The following is a 22,367-nucleotide window of genomic DNA, read 5'->3' on the forward strand; positions in this document are numbered from 1 at the left end:
CTTTCGCATGACAATATCTATAAGCAGGGCTTCGCTTACTTTCACTTTTCACTTTTATCGCTTCGCCTCTTGCACGTCGACGACACGCGACTGCCGGATGTCCGGATATAGAATAACGTCAATGAAAGTTATGGTTACGAAATTATTTCTCGAAAGTCCCACGACGCAGGCCTTCGGTAATCGGAATTTACGTCACGCAGCTATGAATTAATACAATCGATAAGCTATGCAACGTTCTTGCTCCTAGAACTTAAATCACTTGGTGCCAACTGCTGATATTCCGTGACAAAAATGTGTGAATGTGCGGATAACGTTTAATAAATCCTCTATTCGCAATTTTCGTTGCAAAGCCCGGAGTGAGTCTCTGATTAAATTGCTGCTGGCATCTTCTTCGCGTTCGAAATGCTTGTCAGTCGACAATTATGTTACTTTTCTCCCAAGATCAAGAAGCGCCGCATCGCGTTTTTTTTTCCTCGAGCAGATCGAAACTCTCCGACAACGAGCTCTCGACTACGCCCCTGAACTCACTTTCACCGGCTGCATCTTTACACATCCGGAATGGTCGAGATTGTACAGGTAAATAGGATAACAGACGCGATACGCTTCTTCTTCTTCTTCGACGCCTTTCATTCAGGAACACATTAAGTGGAGCTCGCTCCTTTATAAGAAGAAATACTCGAGAACGAGTGGAGATTGCGTCGGGATTATTAAATTCTTCTGCCTTTTCAGTCGCGTTATACTTACCGCTCTTCAGATTACAGTGCAAAGGAATAGTTGCCAAGCAGTCATCTTGTGCCGTCATCTTATTACAGAGCAGCGCTCTGCGAGGAAGTGGACTATTAATCTTGCCGTTGTCGTTTATGTCACGAATAATCGAATGCAGTCGCGTTTTACGTACCACACTGCAACATGCGACTTCTTGTCAAATGAGTACTAGATAAATAATATTAACGCTAATAATATTTTGCAATTTTAGTCCAGTGTCATAAGTACATATAAATTTAATGGAATGGCATAATGAAAGGGAATATGTTAAACATAATTATTTATGTCCACATACATTTCTACATCTCACAGTCCTTGCAGGTTTAATTTTCATTCCATTTAATTTTCTCCTTTTTTCGCAGAGATTTTAAGAAAGATCCTCCACCGGCTGGACCGCGGGTATCTCTACTTGCATTACCGAGTTTACAACACAGTGAAACTTACAGCGATAATTATATTCTTCCCGTGACGGCGGATAAACTCTTAGCATTACGCCGTTACGACTGCCATTATACTACAATGATTACCGGCATTTTCTCCCCGGTCATTATACGGGAATGAGCTTATGAATCGCCAATATGGTGCAAAAATTAAACGTACTTAAGCGTCCTGCAGCTCTTTTTCTACGCATCGCTTACACATCACCATTACAATCTCCAAGGAAATGTGTCGTTTGAAACATGAAACGCTCGGGCGGTTCTTCTCTTTGAAAATGTTAATTATAGAGAAAACGTTACATTACAGAGAAAAATGTTACTATCACAACGAAAGTATCGCGAAAAAGCTAAATTATTTAGAAGTTAAATTGTTTGGAAAATAAATTTTATAAATTTGTCTCCCATACATAATAAGTTTTCTTCCAAACATAATTTGTTTCTTGCCTTATCGCGTATCTCTTCCTCTTTTTCTTACAAAATTTAATCTCTTAGGGAAAAAAAGATATATTTCTTTATCATAGATGTTCACCGACGTCTGAAGAAATTGCACGATATTGCTGCTTATTTCATCTTACAATCTACAGCTCGATCTGCACTTAATTTTTGTGCCGATTTTATTTCTCTCGATTGGCCTTTCAACTACTGTACGTGTCGCAACCCTTTCTTTTTACACTCTTACTATAAATTCCGTAATGCGATCGAAGCAGTACATTCACCAACAATGGCATTGCAGTTGGCTTTTCTCGCAATGGAATTCGAGCCGCGTCGATACTACGGGGAGAATCGCATCTAGCACTCCCGCAGCTTTTGCGAAGTACATCCTGAATCGATTGACGCTCACCCGACGTTCGCAAACAGAATATCGCTCACTGACGGTTAGATTCGTTTCATCCTATGTATATATCTATCAATTTGAGCGATCCATAATCGCTCTCTCGCAAATTCCCATCTGGCACATTAGCGCGCTATACCTAATACATGCTCGTAATAATTGTACCTTTTATCATTTTGCCTTTCACATTTGTCAATTTTACAGTGGATTTATAACAAGAATTAATTAATACTTTATTATATGATTAATTATTGTATCATTATATAATTAATCTTCATCAACTTTTATTTTATATTATTACACTGTATTATCAAGGCAATTGTGTGCAAACATTATTTTAAAACTGCGCACACAGTTTTCCAAGGGAAAAGCTATATTTTGCAATAAACGATCGATTAACACAAATTAGACGAAACGAATCGAAAGCTACAAGCCAAGAAATACATTAATTCGCGTCATCAAACTTTCCTCAAGAGACAAACAGTAGAGATAGGTGGTATCTTGTACGGCGGTAGCTAATTACCAGCGCATTGTTGCCGTTGGTACATCGTCTAGATCATGGTGACTTGCGAAATCTGAATCAGCCCGACCAGCACGAAGAGGACGCTCTGATTCCTCAAGCAATCAGAACATAGCGATCGGCGGCGTTCTCTGGCCCTGAACGAGTTACAATCGGGAGTCCGAAACCTGTCGGCCAACAGTCGACTGTAATTTTCCGAGGTGAACTAACGGACGCATCAAATCGGACATCGAGACGATATCTCGCGATCGACGTGAGAGGGTTACGCGAGATAATCGGTGAAACTCGCCGGCCTCCAGTCCCTCGACAATTGACGATAATGCGCCAAGAGAGCCGAGGATACCTTTACGACTCTCAGGTACCAATTCCTTCAAGTATTCGTCCGTATATTCGCAGGGATATTTTACTGCCGGTCGCCCGCGGATTATCGAGCTGGCGCGAGCGAATGGTGCACGCTTCGTACACACAGTTTATGGATCGTGGCCCATACTCGGATGCACAGCGGATACTCGGCCAATGGAACGTTCCGAATAATACTTTTAGTTGTACGTTGGCCGATTAAACAAAAATCAGGACGAGACCGTTTTTAGCGGGCCGATAACGATGGGATATCAAATTTCTCCAAGTGGTACGTCGCTATCCGCGTGGCGAGTTGGCCAAATTAAATTAGGAGATATCGGCTTGATCCATTTTCCAAAAACAATAATCGAGATATATCTATTTCAGCTCATAGATTAACTTATTGGATCTCAAATTTCTTTCTGTGTCAACTAGATGAGATCCTAATTTTATAAATGAGAACAAATGGAAGATGTTGGAAATACAAAAGTATCGGACAATAAAAGTGAAAAGAATAGAGTATCCAGATAAATATAAAAATATTATATGAAATTAGAATATAATATTAAAATTTGTATAATATATAAACAAAATATTTTTCTATATGGTAAATCTGAAACTTTAATTTATTCATAAATTTTTCTAGATGATATAAATTAACCCAAAGCGTGAATTAATTACATACGACACGATGAGAGTTTATATTTTGAACTTATCCCACTGCTATACTAATGAATCAATTTACTTTTACATAAAATATTTATTCGTAAAGCATTTTGTATTAAATGTACTGTCTAAGTTTTTATCTTCTTATTTTGGAGATAAGTATCTTTAATTAACGAATCACGTTTAGCCGTAAATATGAAACCTAAATAACTCAAAAAGTCCGAAAATAATTCTTTTTTTTTATTCCCGACTCATGAAATTAATTTGTTTCGTCCCATTCCTGTTCTAAAAGTATTTTGGAGAATAAAAGATTTCACTTTTGTTACTAATTATGAACTCTTTTTCGGATTGAAACGATAAATTTTTTCTGTTTTTTAATTTTTTATAAGAATAAATACTTTGGTTTTCATACAAATTAAACATTATTTTTATTACAGGTAACATATATACAAACATGCATATAAATATATTTGTATATATTTTTAAATTCTTTTACAATTTATTCGAACATACCGACTAATTCATAAAGAATTGAAAAAGATAAATTCTTTTCTAGTTCAAATGGATCAGTTGTGCTAACTAGGTTGTGCTATATAACCGGCGCTCGTCTTTAGGATTTCATCCACTCTAAAGAGACGACAAGCATAGGGAATCGCAATCGGTATATCCGATCGAGAGCCCCGCCGCTCTCGGTTCTCGCGTGAACGCACGAGCGGCACGAGGAGAAAGTTTCTCGAAGCCAGGAAGTGAAGTAGGCCACGACTTTGACCGTTCACAAGGTCCATACTCCAGGCACGCCACTTTGTAGTGTCTCGTTCCTTCTCCGGCCTACACACTGATGTATGTGTACGTGCGTGCGAACGTGTACGCGTGGTACACGTACGTCGCTGCGATCATCCGGCGGTATGGTATGCGGACAGACTTCCACCGTCTCGATATTCTTCGCAGGGTGGCCCAGAAAAGGTGGAAATCAGTAGCAGGAGCGTATTCTTTGACGAACGTCCAGCCGACTTTCCCTTGGCGGAAATTTCAACCGAGCCTCGATTACAGAGCGGCTCCTCATTGTAAACCTCGCGCCTCTTGCGTGTAAATAAGCTCCAACATTTTTATTTTATCCCAAAAAGTTTCCACTTGACTTGAACTCTAGGGACTCTATCTTATAATGAATACTTCACTTCCGACTTGATCACCGTTAATAAAATGGCAATAAACATCAGCCTGAGTATTCGAGTATCTAAATCGAAAATCATAAGAGCGATATTCGCCATTTTTGCAGTCACAAACGCTCGCTCGTGTAATCGAAAGAAATATTTTCAAATATCTCGGATTATATAGGAGAATTTATGCCTCGGTGCGGAGGTGATAATGTATTCTATTACGATTTTAATTGAAACAAATTGGAGCCGCGGTCATGAGTCGGGGCAAGCTCTGCCATTGAATTTGTGTGATAAACGGAGCCCTTTTATCGAAATTATTTATTATAGCACTGCGCCACAGCGATGAGCCGCATAAATAACGCGCCTGTGTAATCGAGAGAAGGTATTTCGTTAGTTGCTTTAATATCTTGCTCAAAACGTACGTTAGTATCCTTCGCGGTTTTGCGTCACGCTTTAAAATTTTGTTGTTTAATTTTTAATGTCTTCCAAAAAATCTAACTTAATAAACAATGAGGAAATGACGATAATATGATAACCGTTTTAAGAGCTTAATTAATAGGTGATTAAACAGATCTATTCTAATTGAAAATTAATTCTTTCGCGATATCAACTGTATCGAAATAGAATATTATAAATACGAATGTTATAAATATTAGATTGTTTAATCGTTTAATGCTCGTCATTCATCATTTAATCATAACTCACATAATTACTCAAAGATTGATAATTATATTTATACAAATTTGAGTACTTTATCATTAAATTTAGAGTTACGATTGATTGTTCGCACTGAAAGAAGTACAATTGTAAGCTATCTTCTACTGCGTGTGTTCATTTGAAAAGCTAAGGTTTTCCCAACCATTAACTGTTGCCTCATATCGTGTAAGACAAAACGCGACAATTGCTTCAGTCAATGAGATCTGTGACTAAACATCTTACGTCAGCGCGTTGATGCGTTTCTATTGTACCAGTTGCGGTTTGAACGTGCAAAAATGAATTGTTCCGAAAGCGAGCTGATTGTAAAATTACTATTTCCAGATACGACGATCAGACACGCATTTACAAGACTGGGTCAAGGTTATTTTTCAACTTGGCAAACGTTCGTAAAGAATTCCTCGGCTCCGCGTCTCCATGTGTTAGCACATTCATTATACCCGAATTACAATTTACATACTCGTAACATCTTCAAACGACAAAATACCGTTTATCTCTACCTTTTTAAAAAGCGTTCAACGCTAGAACCGTCGATGGCACCATTTGGCTCCGCTAATCATTTCAATTTTTTTATCTTAGCTGTTACAGAATATTGAAAATATGTAAATATGTATATAAATAATTTTAACGAAAAAAAATGGCACCTTCGGCAGTTCTAGGAAGACATTATTGGTTTTAGTATTAATCTCTTGAATTTATCTTAAAAAACGCTTCTCTTAATTCTAACAGGCTTCCGAGATTTTTCACAATTGATAAGTATTACGAGAAATTTTCAAAAAATATCGCAGTTTAACATAAAGTTTGTACATTATTTGAGAAGTAAAGCAAGATCAGTTAAAGCAATGCGTAATAAGAATTTCCACTTGGGCGGGAAGGACAACTTCCTTGCAGTCTATTGTACATTCTACCACGCCTGCTTCCCCTGCTGGAGATGGTTAATTGCAGGTTGCCTTGCCTGCTTTGTTGCAAGTTTGTTTGGCTGATAAATACCGTGCTATTTTCTCGCCGTGTATTTTGCCGCGTGCAACTAACGTTAAGGAATCATTGTACCGAGTTGTCTCTTCGCTATCTACGCCTCCGTTGAGATCAATCATTCCGCATGCGCTTGTCTCGGGCGACGTCAAACCTGCACGACGAGCTTTAAACTATGCAAGATAACGTACACCGCAACCTGCAAGGGTGGCGAACAAGGGAGCAGGCAACAAAACACACTGGAAGGCTCAATTCCTCACACGCTGTGTCGCGATAAACGTATGACGTCACGATAAGAAAGTCGCGGCCATGATTGTGCAAACAACTTGAAAATATATGTTAAGTAGCCTCCAAACAATGCCCTCATTTGCCGAATTCGACAAAAGTATGTCGTATTTTCCTGGTAGAAATTTCATGCATTTTTTTTAGCAATTAACCAAACAGTTATATTATAGTTCTGTTTAATAACTAACGATGAGAAGTAAAACTACTTAGGATTAAAATCAAAATGTGAACCTTTATCTGTAATTATTGCTCATAAAAGATGCGCAAAGTATAAACATATTTATTGAAATTGACAAAAACAGGTAATAAACAGACTATACAGCATTTTAATTATAATAATAAAAATATGCTAGACAATAACTATAAGGAAGATATTAACGCATATTATTATTTTTACCAGGAAAACTTCTTCAGCCACTGAATAAAATTCTTATCAAGCTCTTATCCATTTCTTATGCAATTTTTTTATAATCAACCCAAGAAACGAACCAAGTTAAGAGAAAGTCAAAATGACTATTTTGACGTTATGAAATATAATTTGTATACTGAGGAGGATCCAAAACAGAATAGTTAACATACATGTTAATAACTTGTACGATTCTGAAAGGCATTTTATCTTATCAATTTATTTATTAGAGTCTGAATTTAATTATTGGTATACCAAGGCTATTTAACAATTTTTTGTTCCATCATCAAACACTCGCGATGAATTGGCTAATTTATGAGTTTTCAACTTATCAGCTAATATCTTAACATTTGATGGCCTCCGAAGCTTTAAGATGCGGCTCGTTAAAAGATGCGTAAATATAGCGTTGCGCTTAAGAGAGCTATCACACATACTTTGTAACAGCTGTGTTGAAAAAAAAAACAAGAAATCAACGGTTACGGTAAACGCGCGGATAATAGGCTAAAATGTGAGACGAGCAAAAAGCGTTTCGCGATCAAGGAATACATTCGATTCGCGGATCGGTCATGCTTCGCCGCCTGGATCGATCGCAACATCGTTCGATCGGCCATACTTTCTCTGCGGGCACTTGCCAGAAATCAGCGGTATCTGCTGGTTATCGGCCAGCGATCCGGATTCATCATTCGCTTAATAACAAGAAGTAGAAGGTATAACGAGAGGTATAACGATTTTTTTTCCTGTCGACTTAATTCAAACGCGCCATAACTCGTACGATTCGACAAATTTGTGTATCGTATATTTGAAAGCCGAAAAGATATCAACGTGACTTTAAAAAATTATATTTTGTATGTATCATGAAATTAACTTTATACTTCACACACAAGAAATTATATATTTTAATGAAATTACGTTATTATTTGTGAATGGAAAAAGAACGGCTTATTGAAATTTAAAAATTAGATAGGAAAAAATTATCTAGAAGCTAAATACAGATTTGAAAATAATTTTGATCGATCATCAAAATTATTTAAAACACTCGAGCTAGTTGGTAAAATGTCACTTTTTGCATTGTTCATCATGTCAAAAGTTCCTACGTAATTATTTTGATGATCCAACAAAATGGTTTTCAGATCTGTATCCAGCTAAATTTTGTAATACTTCAACAAAATCGTTCTGTGCAGATAAAAATTTCCAAGGTAAAGCAATTTTCAAAATATAAAACTGAAATAATTTGTTGTATCGTATGGAACTGAGAATGAAGTGATAAATCATCAGAGAAAGGGTAAATTAATTGCCACTTTCGAAACATTTTATTAAGCAACATTAATTAATCTTATTACAGGACTTAATATTATTTATTTCATTTTTCATAACAGTTGTCCGCGACGACACGTTATGTATGTCACGCGTTAGTGCTAAGTAAGAAATTAATTGCAGCCTGTGACACGAAGTCACGGGTTAAATCGCGCCGGGTAAGGTCACAGATAGAAACAAATCGCGACCCGGGCACACAGAAACATCGGTTCAATGCACCTGCCGGTGATCGCGCCAGGAAAGGGCTCGACACGAGACAACTCGTGACGACATTTACGCGATTACGTCCCCGCGTGGCGTCCTCCTTTTCCCGTGGCGCGCGGTGTAGCTGGCAACACTAGTTAACGCTCCACGCACTTGCATCGGCGATCGGCAACAGTGAGTGATAATCGCGGAGTAGGTCACCGGAACAGCGCCTTTAGCAATCTGCGTTCTTCGCCACCTTTGCCGTTTGCGTGCACACATTCGCGTATGCACACGCTCGCACACGTCCCCAGGTGATTCTACGTATCGCGCGTTTACGTTAGACCGTAGAAAATAGATATTAGGGAGTTTTTGCAATAACGTGAATTCAGATACGGTGAACGCTAAAGCCATGTTATCCTTTTCTTAATTAGTTGTTAAGAAGAAGATAAACTGATGATTCTACGTATCGCACGTTTACGTTAGACCGTAGAAAATAGATATTAACTGTATGTGAACCCTAAAGCAATTTCCGTTGCTCTGACTACTCTTCGCTCCCCAAAAACGATCCCTCGGACCGAAACGACTTAACGATCTAGCATTTAATCGCGGGTTCACTGTATGTGAACCCTAAAGCAATTTCCGTTGCTCTGACTACTCTCCGCTCCCCAAAAACGATCCCTCGGACCGAAACGACTTAACGATCTAGCATTTAATCGCGGGTTCCTCAACGGACAAATAGGTTTTATTGTTGCTATATTGCATCTTGGAGCAGTAGGTATATATTGAAGAATTGCGGAGTGCGTGGTATCTCGATAAAAAATTTCATGTAAAAGTTATATGGCTGTGCACTGAATTAATTCGATGCTGTAGATCATTCGCGGGTAGCTTTGAAAACCGAGAAAAAAATGTCAAATTTTATTTTTGAAATATTCGTCATGAGTGCACGGTAAAGTGAGCACAGCTTTACATTTTATCGCATGTAACGCGATTTTATTTTATGCTTTAAAACGTGTATTTTATGCTTTTTATATCTTTCATGCAATTTTTTTAATTTCTTTTTCATATTTTGTTTTTATTTGAAGCTCTCGCGTTGTGGGTATTTATATCAAACGTTAAAGCGTTTCTACTTCCGACCGATCATCGTCGCTCGATTAAATCGAAAACACGTTTGCCTCAAACGCATTTTGTATCATTAGCCCGGCCTTACATTTCATTATCACAAATGGTGAAACTCTCGCGAGCACGAAGTCTCCAGACATCATTAACACGGTCCCTCCGATTGCAATTAACCTTTGTCTACGAGAAGACAAATACAAGCGATTGTTAGAAAACTATAAGGCGAGCGTGATAAAAAAAACCGAGTCAGGAAGTCATCCGTGTGATGGGAAACGTGGCTCCGTTTACGCAGGAAGTGCATACACGAATCGCGCATTCATGAGAAAATCTTAAAAACATCGTTTTCCGGCTGAACGTTCCAATTACATTATGTGCATAAATTAAATGGTTGCACTCCTTTATCGTTTTTCGCTTGAAATTACAAATATGTCCAAAGTATGTCCGAGAACATTGAATTCTAGCGCGACACATTGTTTCTCCCTTATTTAATTCAAAAGGAACACTTACACGAGGAAACTTGATCAATAAAAATTTACGATTGTGAAAAGTATCCCTATAAATAACTAGAATCGCCGTAATTCGTTTTTATAAAAGGAAAAAGCGGGCGAACCAGCTTAATCCAGTTGGCTGAATCTTATCCGTGACTCTCGCTCGTTTATTTCCCATTTAATTAATGAACGCGTACAAGTACTGCTGCAAATCCGACGATCCGCGAAGAAATGTATCGCTTTAATGACCGCAAGCTAAAGTTAGTGTGAACCATTAAGTAACAGATTAATACAGGTTGAAAATTGCGACCACATAATTATCAGCTGATTAGTATATCCGCTCACATAACTCGTTATGTCTATGTGATAGTAGTGTTGCTGTGATATAACGAGTCGTACACAAAAGCAATTTGATAAAAAAATTTATCCATAACGGTCATTCGTAGGTCGTTCGACAAATCTCGTTTATCTCGTGAAAGACAAATACCTTTTTATCGAGATAATATATTTAATTTTTTTTCCAACAAGTTTGCGATAGATTAATATTCATCGCGTATTTAGCACCATTCAGTGGAGATAACAGCACATATTATGGAATGTTTGGAATGGATTCCCATTCAAATTACTTGATTATTCCCTAGATTTTTATTAGAACTGTTACATTTGACAACTTCGAAGATTTCAGGCTTTGAAATAATTAAGTGTCGAAGTTCAGATGTGCCTTTGAAGCTTCGAAGTTCTAAATTAAACTTTGAACCTTCGAAAAATATATTTGTGCGAATAGAGAAAAATAAAAATATATTCGTGATGTATTTTTATATTTTTTATGTGAAAATATATTTGTTATTATTAACTATATTAAATTAATAATATTGTATACTTTTTATTCTTTGAAGATCGAAGCATTGAAGTTTCGAAGGTTCGAACATTCGAAGCTTCGATCATTGAAGTCTTTAATGTCTTAGCTTCAATTTACCAGTCCTAATTTCTATTGTGTTTCCTAGGGAAAACAGATAGGAATCCATTCCAAACAGTTCCATAATACGTGTCTAGGGCAATTAAGAATGTCGGAAGCGACTGACATTAATCGGAAATAATGATGATACGGCGGAAGGGTGGAGTCACGGTGAGAGGCGCCGAATTACGTAGAAAGTCGCGAGCATATAATGATCATTGCCTTCCGTAAAGGAGTGGAAAGTTAAGCTGCTATTTTTAACATGACACAATATTTGCGGATATGAAATCGTACGGGCGAGTCTTCAGCAGTAACAACGTATGCACGTTGATTCTGTTGAAACTGTCAATATATAGACAGCGAGATGTATGTATATTCAACGCCTCAGGGATATCCCGGGATACATGTGGGAAATTTTACAGAGAATATCGTGGCAGTACATGTATACTTTGTTACAACGTAAAATTTGATTGTCCCGTGGAATTGTATATTTGAAGTACAAATTCGACGACCAATAGTTCGAAAAGCCGTTCGCAAAAATCCGTAATTTTATCTGCGTCATTTTGACCGATGGGGACCCCGTAAAAAAAAAAAGAGAATATTTATGTGCAAAATGCGCGCTTATAACAGCGTAAAATTACATATTTAAATATCAATTTTTTCAAATCATAAGGGAGAAAGTGTATGTAAAATATGCATTGCGTGTCTCTGTACACATATTTCCGCGTTGCTTGTTTATCACCCAGAATACCAGCAGCGCATACACACCAAGATTAATGCGGGGAAAATGTTATGTAACAGCGCGACATATAATAGACACATCGTATCCTACGCCGAAAAGATCGATCATTCGAGATAACGCTGGCAAAGATACGACATGTACATATGATCAGGGACATTATCTATGAAAAGTACACTGAGAAAAAATGATTGTAATTACTATATTTAACTATATAATCTGTAGTCATTTTTTTGGGATAACTATATATTTAGAATTATTTTAATCATATAGTTAATATAGTCAATTAATAATAGTCCACACATGCATTGCTTAAAAATGTTTAGTTTTTTCTTAACATATTTTTTAGTTGTTATTGCCACAAATAGTAAGCGAATTTAAGAAAATGATTTATATTCACTGTAATTACAACTGTATTTATTGAATAAAAATGTTTATTTTATTTACCATTTATATCTTGATATTTTATTATATTAACATTTGAAAAACTATCACAGTTTATAGTATAATTTTTTCATATTATATGAGAGAACTACATGTATAGTTATTATTACTAACATTATAATAGTAATAATCACAAAAATGGAGCTTCTAACCACGATTACTTTACTATGTAATTATAATCACATATTCCAAACATTTTTTTCTGAGTGCGACGACCGAGGATATCGAAGATACGTTAGATTAAGGCAACGAGGTCGCGTGCCACCGGTGGCAGAATGGTTATACGCGGAGATGTTAGAAAATTGTAGCTTTCGACATCCATCAATCAGGAAGCAGTGAATAATCATTTTTGGATATCGTAAGACGCTGTTATCCGATGAGATTATTAGCTTCATGACGCGGTATTTCTGTCTTTAATCGGCGAGCGTGAATCGCTGATGTTGCATCGATATTAGTGTGTGTATTGCGTTCAAGATGAAAAAAATAAAGAAAAAAATCTTACGTTACGAAATATTAAATTTTTGCACAGAGTTCTTCATATTTGTCAAATAGAGTTAGAAATAAAACCGGAGCGATATTGCTCCATCGCGCATTTCTCTTTTTCATCTGAAATATTTTTCATTCTTCTTTTTAAAGAACTTTCTAATTTTAATATAAAGTGCTTGATAAAGAACAACAAACTTATTGCACCAGTCTAATGTTTTCAATTTACAATATAATATCAAGTCATATCTTCGAAAACGTATCGCCAAAAAATTACTACATAAAATGCTTGGGAATTATTTCTTTATAATTATTCATAATTATTCTGTTTCTCGTTAACGATAACATTATTTTTGAATAGTTATCTGTCTTTTTCTAATCGATCCCCACTCTATATTGAAAGAAAAATGTTTGATATTTGTGACTATATAATTGCATAGTAAAATAATTATGATTAGGAACTCTATTTTTACTATAAAATTAGTAATAATTTCATTTAGTTATACCAAAAAACATACAGCTGGTACTAAAAATGACTACAAATTATAGTTAAAGTACGATTGCAATCATTTTTTTCTCTCAGTGTACACTGAAAAAAATACTAAATTTTTAAAATAAATATTTGTTTGAATAGTTTTAAATAAATCTTTACAACGTAAACATATTTATTGGATACAAAAATCATTAATTTGATTAAATCATTTTTTTTATCCAGTAAATATTTACTGTAAGTAAAAGTATTAGTGATGCAGTATACGGATACAGAAAACGACGGACCGACGGAATGGACACGACGAGCAACACAGCGAACGATGAACGATCGTTAATCACATCATCAATAAGTTCATGACCACCTATTAAATACAGGAGATATAGAATCGGCCAGGGGCTCTTCGTACCGGTTGGGAACGACATAAATCGCGAATCTCTCGCGATTAGAATCGGATGCCAAGTGTGCCTTGTCCCTGTACGTCACCTGCGCCGGGAACACCTTTGGTGTGAATATAACGAGCTTCGGGTATTTACCTCTTGCGCAGAGAAACTAACCGACTGCTGCATTCAAATCACGCAGTTAAGGTAGGAAACTCGTGTGCGGCAATTAACCCATTTATCGGACTTAACATGAGGTAAATATTAAGCAACGGGGGAGAGAAACAATTGCCTTACAATATAGATCCCATGAATGGATTCATCAACTTTCTAAAAACGAGCGTTTCGAATGTTTGGCTGTAATTAGAGTCATTTAATGTCATGTAATCACGGTGGATTGTATTTTAACAACTTGAAATCGACTTGTGTGACTCGAAGATAAAATAAAGAAAACGGGGCATTTCCGTATATATTTGAACAAGTATTTAAGTCGAATGTCGAATAAGAGACATACGCGCAGCGAGTTTAGAAAGACATATATAGAAACGAATAAAGATTATCATTTTAAGATAATTGGTAATTAATGAAATATCTTATTATAAATTATCAGTGATTCAATCTATGATGACCCATTCAGAAATCCGTTTCGAAATTCGTTTAAAAATAATTTGAACACATTTAGACACTATTATAAAATACACGTAGCAAATAATAATTTTTTATATATAATGTACTATTAATTATCAATATAATAATTAATATATACATATTATATATAATATAAATAAATTTTATATTAATTACTCTATTGTTTTTTATTAATTATAAATTTTATCTTAAAATTTGAGGCAAATTGCTGAAAATTGACTGAAGTGTGAGCGTCTTAAAATTACTTCACAAACGCAAGATAAAAAAAAAACACAATTATCTAATATCATATATAAAGAGAGATTTTTAAATGTTCAACAAAATTTCCTGCGTAGCAAGAATTTCAAAATTATATTTTTGTAAATTGAAACTAATATCCAATAACTAAAGATTTTTCAAAATTTCAAAGCTTTTTCCTATACGTTTGAAACATTACCTTCATAATAGTCACCTTGTAAATATCCTTCGCATTCGCGCAATATAAGCGTTATGATTTCGAAACACCGTCGTCATTGCAAACGCAGCATATCTCGTTTAAATTCATTGAGTATAAATAGCAGTTAACACGCTCAAATAACCCTTCTATTATATAAATCTTACGATCTATATATCGCGCAAGGCATACGAAACGACGCTGCACTAATGACGTTGACGGCACGAACGTAACAAATGATTGAAGGGACCGTGACGGGCACGATGAAGACGAAGAAGGAGATTCCAGTCGTTCAATAGCGAATAAGATACAAGAGCAACGCCCAATCGCGTCGGGTATATCGAAGCAAGTGATCGAATGGTGCGGCCAATCGCTCGACTTCGTCCGCGTCTCGCGGCAAACTTCAGCTCGCGCCGCGTCTAATAAACCGCGACGTTCGTGGAGAAGGTAGAGGCGCGAGGTCAGCTGCGGCGGCTCGATTCAAACCCGCCGCCCGCGCGGTGCGGCCAATCGCCGCGCGGCGCAGCGGTGGTTCGCGTCGCGCGTCCGCCAATCGTCCGTGATGTTGTACGCGAGGTTCGTCGCGACATCGCGCCGCGTCGTCGGAACACGGTCGTTCGCGCTCCCTGGACCGCATGGAACGTCCAGACGTACGGTGGGCGATCGCGCTCTTAACCGCGGTCAGGTATCGCGCGAGGACCTGCGCGAGAATTACCTGAGAATGCTCGAGAAGTGCAAGTGTGAGTGGTCGACATAACTGTGGCTGCGGCCATGTCAGTGTCGCGTCGATCGCGCGTCACCCGCGTGCCGAGTCTTTTCACCTGCGCCTGTGTCTGTGTACTTTCGTCACGCGCGAGGGGTGCTGCGCATGCGCTCGCCGCGTTCGATATATCGATAGGGCACGTGCGCTTGCGCGACCTTGACATGGCGCGCATGCCGAGCGAATTATTGGCACGCGGATCGATCGTCCTCCCTGCGAGACTTGCGAGAGTGACGACGCGTCGTTATGCGTCTTCGCTGCGGCGAAGCCGCGACGGGATCTGACAAAAGTTCTAATGAGAGACGCATGCGATGCGATTACGTATGCAACGACGATGCGACGAAATTCGCCAGCGAATGGCCGGTCGCCAAGCACTGGAATACACGTGTCGGAGAACACTTGAATTAGCGACATTAGCGCAATTATATAGCTTTTGCTTGTTATTTACGATGCATTCTTGAAGAATGTTTAACATTCGTTGACTGTATCTACATTGTTTTTTTTAAGAAGGAAATTGGTAGATGATAAAAATTCATAATTACTGTACCTAGAAATTTTAAAAGATAAAAAGGCTTAGTCTTTTCATTTAACGCGATATGAAATGCAGATTATTCCAATTAAAAATATGTAAGGTTCTGCATACAATGGAAACAAATATTAGAAACAGAAATGATTTATTAGATAAATGTAAAAAAAAATAAACGAATATATTTATATAGAATATATTTATATAGAAACACACAATAGATACAAATAAAAAAGATATAAAACATAATCTGGGCTACGTTTCGATATTCGCTGCGTACTGAAAATTTATGGGTGCGCTCCGAGTTACGTATGAAGCGCATGATGTATCATTTTATTCTTCTTTATTATTTGGTGAACAACAAGAACAAATAATACATCATATATGCGCTTTATGCGCAACTCGGAATGCATCCTACATTATATGTTACGCGCTATAGATTTTCAATACTGGCAGAATATCGAAATTTACAGCCCTAATATATGTAATCAGAATATGTCTTGTATCTTATTCGTATCTATTGTGTACATTATATGTTTTTATATTCATTTCTTAATTAAAAAAATTTTTAATATTCATTTATTTCTGTTTCTAATATTTCTTTCACTGTAGGGTCTAAAAAAGTCCTCGTATACGTCATTATAAATAGAAGAGATTGATAACATAAATTATGAAGCTCTGGGAAAAACGCTATTTATTTTACTTGTTTTATTAATAAGAGATTGGCCCATCATTTGCTTTTAATACATATTCTATTATTGTTTGAATAGTCACTCTCTCAATGAGTGACTATTTATCTTGAATAGATCTAATATTGTACTGTCGCTTTAATAGAATATCTTTCAATTGCTTATATAAATGATATTTGAGAAGAAAATTTTCTTTTCATTTTATTTTCCAAAAGAACTCTTTATTCTCCAAAATTTCATCGTTTTTCCATCTTTTTTTTTATCAATGCCTGATTTAAATATCAATTAACATATTATTACATATTTCGCAATATTTGTGGTTTTGAAGCACAGAGTAAGAAACAACACAGTTTTCCTAGAGACGTCCTTATTACGTCTTTACGACGTCTTTAGGATGCCTTTAGGTTTCTTTGCGAACTGTGTTGTGCAAGGGATTTTCTCCTTCAATATCTTTTAAGCAATTAGAAGACTTCTGCTAGAAGAATGGTATAATATAAAAGGAATGGTTGCACTGTAGCAGTTGCTACCCTATTCAACTCTATTTTAACAAGGATAGAATCTGTAGATTTAAACAAATAATGGGCTAACTTTTTATTAATAAAACAAGTAGATAGATATTTCTCAGATATATTCGCGTTTTTTGTAACTATCTCCCGTGTATATACATATAAATAAGTACAAGCGGTGCATATCTTATCGCTTGTAATTACAGGAATTAGCGAATGTATATTATTTATGAATTTGCGGAGCTTCAATAAATTAAAGAAACGGGAGGCATGCCGGGAGAAAAAAAAACGGACCGATGCACATTCACATAAATTTGTCGCGGGTGCGAAGAACACAGTAAAACGTAGTCTCATGAAATTTCAATATTAAATGCCCGTGTATGTTCGGCTGCGTTGACAAACTTACGAACCGTAGCCTGTATTTATCGTCGCAATTGGACGGTTCGTGAGATAACGACGTGCTGAAGCCGCATCGAACAAGTTATTTGAGCGAGCGAGTGAACAGGAAAAGTACATAAATTATTGATGAGAATATCCGCCACGTTTCTCGGCTCGCCCAACATTCCCGCGTTCGTCTTAATTAATTACTCTGCTGACGAAAACCAGCGTAAGAAGGGCGACCAAAAAGCGGATTAGATTTTAGATCGCGGAGATCGGTCTCTCACGGCACAGACGAGAGGAGGCGACGAATATGCCGGGCAGAAAAATCTAGGACAGTGAAAATCGGCCTGTATCGCGCGCATCTATACAACGAAACGGGAGCACCGACGCACAAATTGATCGTCAGTTAGGTCTGGAGGAGTAATAACTGTAGTTCATTCCAATTGAGGACTCGAGCTCGCGCGAAATTAAAATCGGATGCGAGCGATACCGATCCATTTCCAATTCTCAGAGAGGGACAAAGTCCTTCACCGCGCCGTTCGTCTCTTATCTTACATTAGACAGAGCTGGGCATGTATTTGAAATACTTTTCTTTGAAAAACAAAAGTTAAGAGAGTTGTAAGACAACTGTAATTTACATTTGGTATTTCAGCGGAGCATATGCAAATTTTGTATTTCATGGGATCGTATAAAAGTATTTTGTATTTTAAATACTATAAGATTGACGATCAATCTTGCTATTTGAAAATTACAAAATATAAAAAAACTTTTAATCTTTCGATTTTAAATACAAAATACGTAATATTTTCATGTGCTGAAATATAAAATACAAAATATACTTGTATGCAAATACTGTGTTTTAAATACTTTGCTCAGCATCTTTTTCTCTTCAGGCTTCCCGGATTAATTTTCATTGTCGTAATTTTATAGCGAAGAAATTGCCGCAAGATGTGAATCCCAAAGGCGTGTTCGCCTGCAACGAGCTGGACTTGAAAGAGGTCCAGGTCTATGGATTCGATTACGATTACACGCTGGCGTGTTACAAGCCATCTATGGACTACTTGCTTTACAGCCTGGGTCGCGATATGCTTATTAAAAAATATAAGGTTTCTATTTTGTGATAAATTTGCTGATTAATCAAATCGATAAGATATGTGGTATTTATATATGCAATTCTTTTGCTTCTTTGAATAAAATCTAGACTCAACTTTTTATAATAATGAAAAAAAATATAATTAAAATATCTTTGGTCAAATATGTTTAATAATTAATAAAAGAAACGTATTTCGTATGTATTCCAAATCTTTTTATCATTTTCAAGAAAAACATTATTTAATTGTGAAAAATAGTTTGTGCTTTGTTGAAAACTTTAGTAAAAGCTTTAGTTTCTGTTTTAGTGAAAGGTAAAAGAATTAAATGTGTAATAGTACGCAAAGCTTGTCTTTTCATCTTAAAAGACACCTCCTCAAAATTTCTCCCGAAATCAAAGGACAACTGATTAGAATTTCATCTTGAAGTTCACTTAAACTAGCTTAATTATTCCAGTATCCAGAGGGAATTGCCAATCTAGAGTACAGAGAAAATTTCGCCGTTCGCGGCCTCCATTACGACATCGAGAAAGGTCTCCTGCTGAAACTCGACAGCTTCTTGCAAATTCAATTGGGGGCCGTTTATCGTGGTTTGCATCCCGTACCCGATGAAGAGGTTCTTCGAATCTACAAGAACAGGATAATACCGATAGCTTATGTGGAGGCACCCCATAAACACTCTTACGTGAGTTCATTATCGAATAACGACGATAAAATGGGAGAATTAGTGAATTATGCACAGCACTTGAAAGCTTAATGCACACACATGTTACTTCTTTTTAATAAGAAAACGAGCACGGCATGATTTGCTTAAAGCCAGTAAATTCAAGATATGAGAAGTACTTCACAATTTTTGAATATCGATGATACGATTTGTTGCGTAACTGAACAATTCTATGCTTAATTATTTTTAACCATTTTTCTAAATATTAAAACTCTCGTCTTCTCTCTTTTTTATACCGCAGCAAAAAGAAGCAGTGACATTTTTCGCGATTTGTACGTTTTCCTTTGTAAAAAAAAATCTTAATGTATTAAATGTCTCGTTCTCTGTTTTTGCATGTATCAACATGTGTGTTTTTGAACGATGAATTGCTTCGATCACGATACAGAAGGTAAGTATAATATATATTTATATTCGCGATATATATACATATATATAAATTTTTGAGAATCTAAATTCTGACATTTATTTGTTTAGGATGCTGTACATCGCTCGAAAATGGTTCAATTAGCCGATTTGTTTTCGGTACCAGAAATATGTCTATTGTGTAACGTCACGGAATATTTTCTTCAGAATCACATTGATTATCATCCGGAAATACTGTTCAGAGACGTTAAGGTGAGCAATCAAAATATAATCTTGCTAATTGCTATCGTAATAAATTTTATATGATATTTATAGAACTCTGTGCAAAGTTGCCATCCTATAATGCATCGACTAGTAGTGGAAAATGTGTCTGAATACTTGGAACAGAATAAAGATTTAAGGAGATTTTTCGATCGACTTCGAAATGCCGGCAAAAAGACGTTTCTGGTCACAAACAGTCCTTTTCATTTCGTGTACGTTTCTCAAGTATTAACAATCTTAAATTAAACGAAATCTATTATACATATAATAATTATTATACAATGATTGACATGACTTTTACAGTAACAAAGGAATGCAATTTTTGGTTGGCGAAAATTGGAAGAATTACTTCGACGTAGTAATTGTTCAAGCGAGAAAACCAAAATTTTTCACTGAAGAAACGCGCCCCTTGAGAATCTACGATGAAGTTAAACAGACGCAACTATGGGATAGAGTCACTAAACTCAACAAGGGTATCATATATCTTGAGGTAATTCTCTATTTTAATGTTAAAAATTATATATTTATGATATAATATGCTAAGTAATACTGTATTAACCGTGGAATATACTTAGGGAACAGTTAAACAGTTGCAAGATATGACCGGATGGCGAGGACATCAAGTATTGTACTTTGGTGATCATCCATACAGTGACCTGGCGGACGTGACTTTAGAACATGGCTGGCGAACGGGGGCAATTATAAAAGAATTGACGGTAATTAAACAATATTTTTATTAATCTTTTCTGTATGAAACTAATCTGTTTTCAAAAGAATATTGATACACTGAATTTAATATAGATATGACCATATGACATATAATATATAAATTGTATTACAGCACGAAATCGAAACCTTGAATGATCCGAAATTCAAAGAAAATGCGAACTGGCTCCAAATGTTAACTGGTCTAATTGAGGAACATCAAGATTATGAAGGACCTGAAGTACAAAATGAACTGGATGAATGGATGAGGGAACGGGATCAAATAAGAAACGAGATTAAATCTGTCTTCAACGAACAATTCGGCTCAGTGTTCAGAACATATCATAATCCGACTTATTTCTCTAGAAGACTGTTTAGATTCGCTGATATCTATATGAGCTCGATTACAAACCTATTAGAATACTCCACAAGTCATACGTTTTATCCTAGGAGAGGTGTAATGCCTCACGAGTATACTAGTTATTTCGTATAAAATGTCTATGTTTTTAGAAATATTTATTGTTCTTATGTAAACGCTTTTAGGACGTACAATATTTTACAGAGAATAGTATGTTCGATGAGAAAAGCTATGTATTCGACGTCATAATATAAAGCCTTCATAACAGAGAATTACTAGTTCCGCTCACAATACTTCCGCCTTATTATTAGGTACGCATGCATAATTTACGTGTATATGCAATGTGAATCTATATCGATCACCATTAATGCGCTTTTACAGCCGCGTAGTTACAGGTAATCTGCATCGAAATGTAATGTATGTAAACGTGATAAAACGGACGGGCGTAGAGATTACGAAGGCTGTTACGTTATTATTATTATTACCATGACAATAGCTGTATTATGTAAATTGAAGTTGTAAGGAGTAAATGTACAGAATAAGAAAAGTTGAGCGATTATACACAAATTATTATTATACACAAAGTATTATTGAGCTATGAAACTTATTGGATATTTTAATATTTAATAATTAGAATTTATTTTTCGTAAATGGATATAAGAAAAAGAGATAATGTGCTTTTACGTAATTAGAACGAGATATAACTTTTGAAGAGTATATTATAAGATCATGTTGATACTCAATTATTTTTGCAAAGAGATTGTATATTTACCGTTAGCGTATTATAAATTTAAAATTTAACTTGTAATATATATTTATGAATATGCTGTATATTTTCATGAACAAATACAAGTGTATTGCATGTATGTAATTCGATACTCAACCAAAATTTATAAATTAAATTAAAACTCGCAATTGAATTGGCATTATTAACTTTCTACTAAATTCTTTATTTAATCTTATTCCTCCAACAATAAAGTATGCATTAAAAATTAAACAAACATTTGTTTGGTTAAAGTTTAAAACGTCTATGTAAAACAAAAATTTAGCTTCATAAATTTAATTAGATTTTGTATAAAATGACTTGATACAATCATATATATCTTTAGCATATTCAAAAATATAGTCATTAAGATAATTGTGTGTTCAAAAATATTTAAATATATTTATGAAAAATGCTAAAGTATATTTATTTACTGTATGTAGACGAAATATATTACTGTTGCTAAATATATCT

At 35.8% G+C, this 22,367-nt stretch overlaps 1 protein-coding gene across 2 annotated transcripts; it reads left to right on the plus strand.

Moving 5' to 3' along the window:
- The first annotated feature begins 15,244 nt into the window (after positions 1-15,244).
- Nt5c (5' nucleotidase C) lies at positions 15,245-21,848 on the plus strand. Of its 2 annotated transcripts, XM_018507820.1 has the most exons (9): positions 15,245-15,509; positions 18,562-18,737; positions 19,177-19,404; positions 19,829-19,831; positions 19,918-20,058; positions 20,122-20,279; positions 20,371-20,557; positions 20,643-20,783; positions 20,909-21,848. In XM_018507820.1, exons 1-9 carry the CDS (start codon positions 15,332-15,334, stop codon positions 21,263-21,265), a joined length of 1,569 nt encoding a protein of 522 aa, XP_018363322.1. In that variant the 5' UTR covers positions 15,245-15,331; the 3' UTR covers positions 21,266-21,848. The 2 variants fall into 2 exon arrangements, with proteins under 2 accessions (XP_018363322.1, XP_018363323.1); XM_018507821.1 differs by lacking the exon at positions 19,829-19,831.
- The last annotated feature ends 519 nt before the right edge of the window (positions 21,849-22,367 follow it).

Source organism: Trachymyrmex cornetzi, unplaced genomic scaffold, assembly GCF_001594075.2.
Source record: "Trachymyrmex cornetzi isolate Tcor2-1 unplaced genomic scaffold, Tcor1.1 scaffold248, whole genome shotgun sequence".
NCBI classification, from domain to species: domain Eukaryota; kingdom Metazoa; phylum Arthropoda; class Insecta; order Hymenoptera; family Formicidae; genus Trachymyrmex; species Trachymyrmex cornetzi.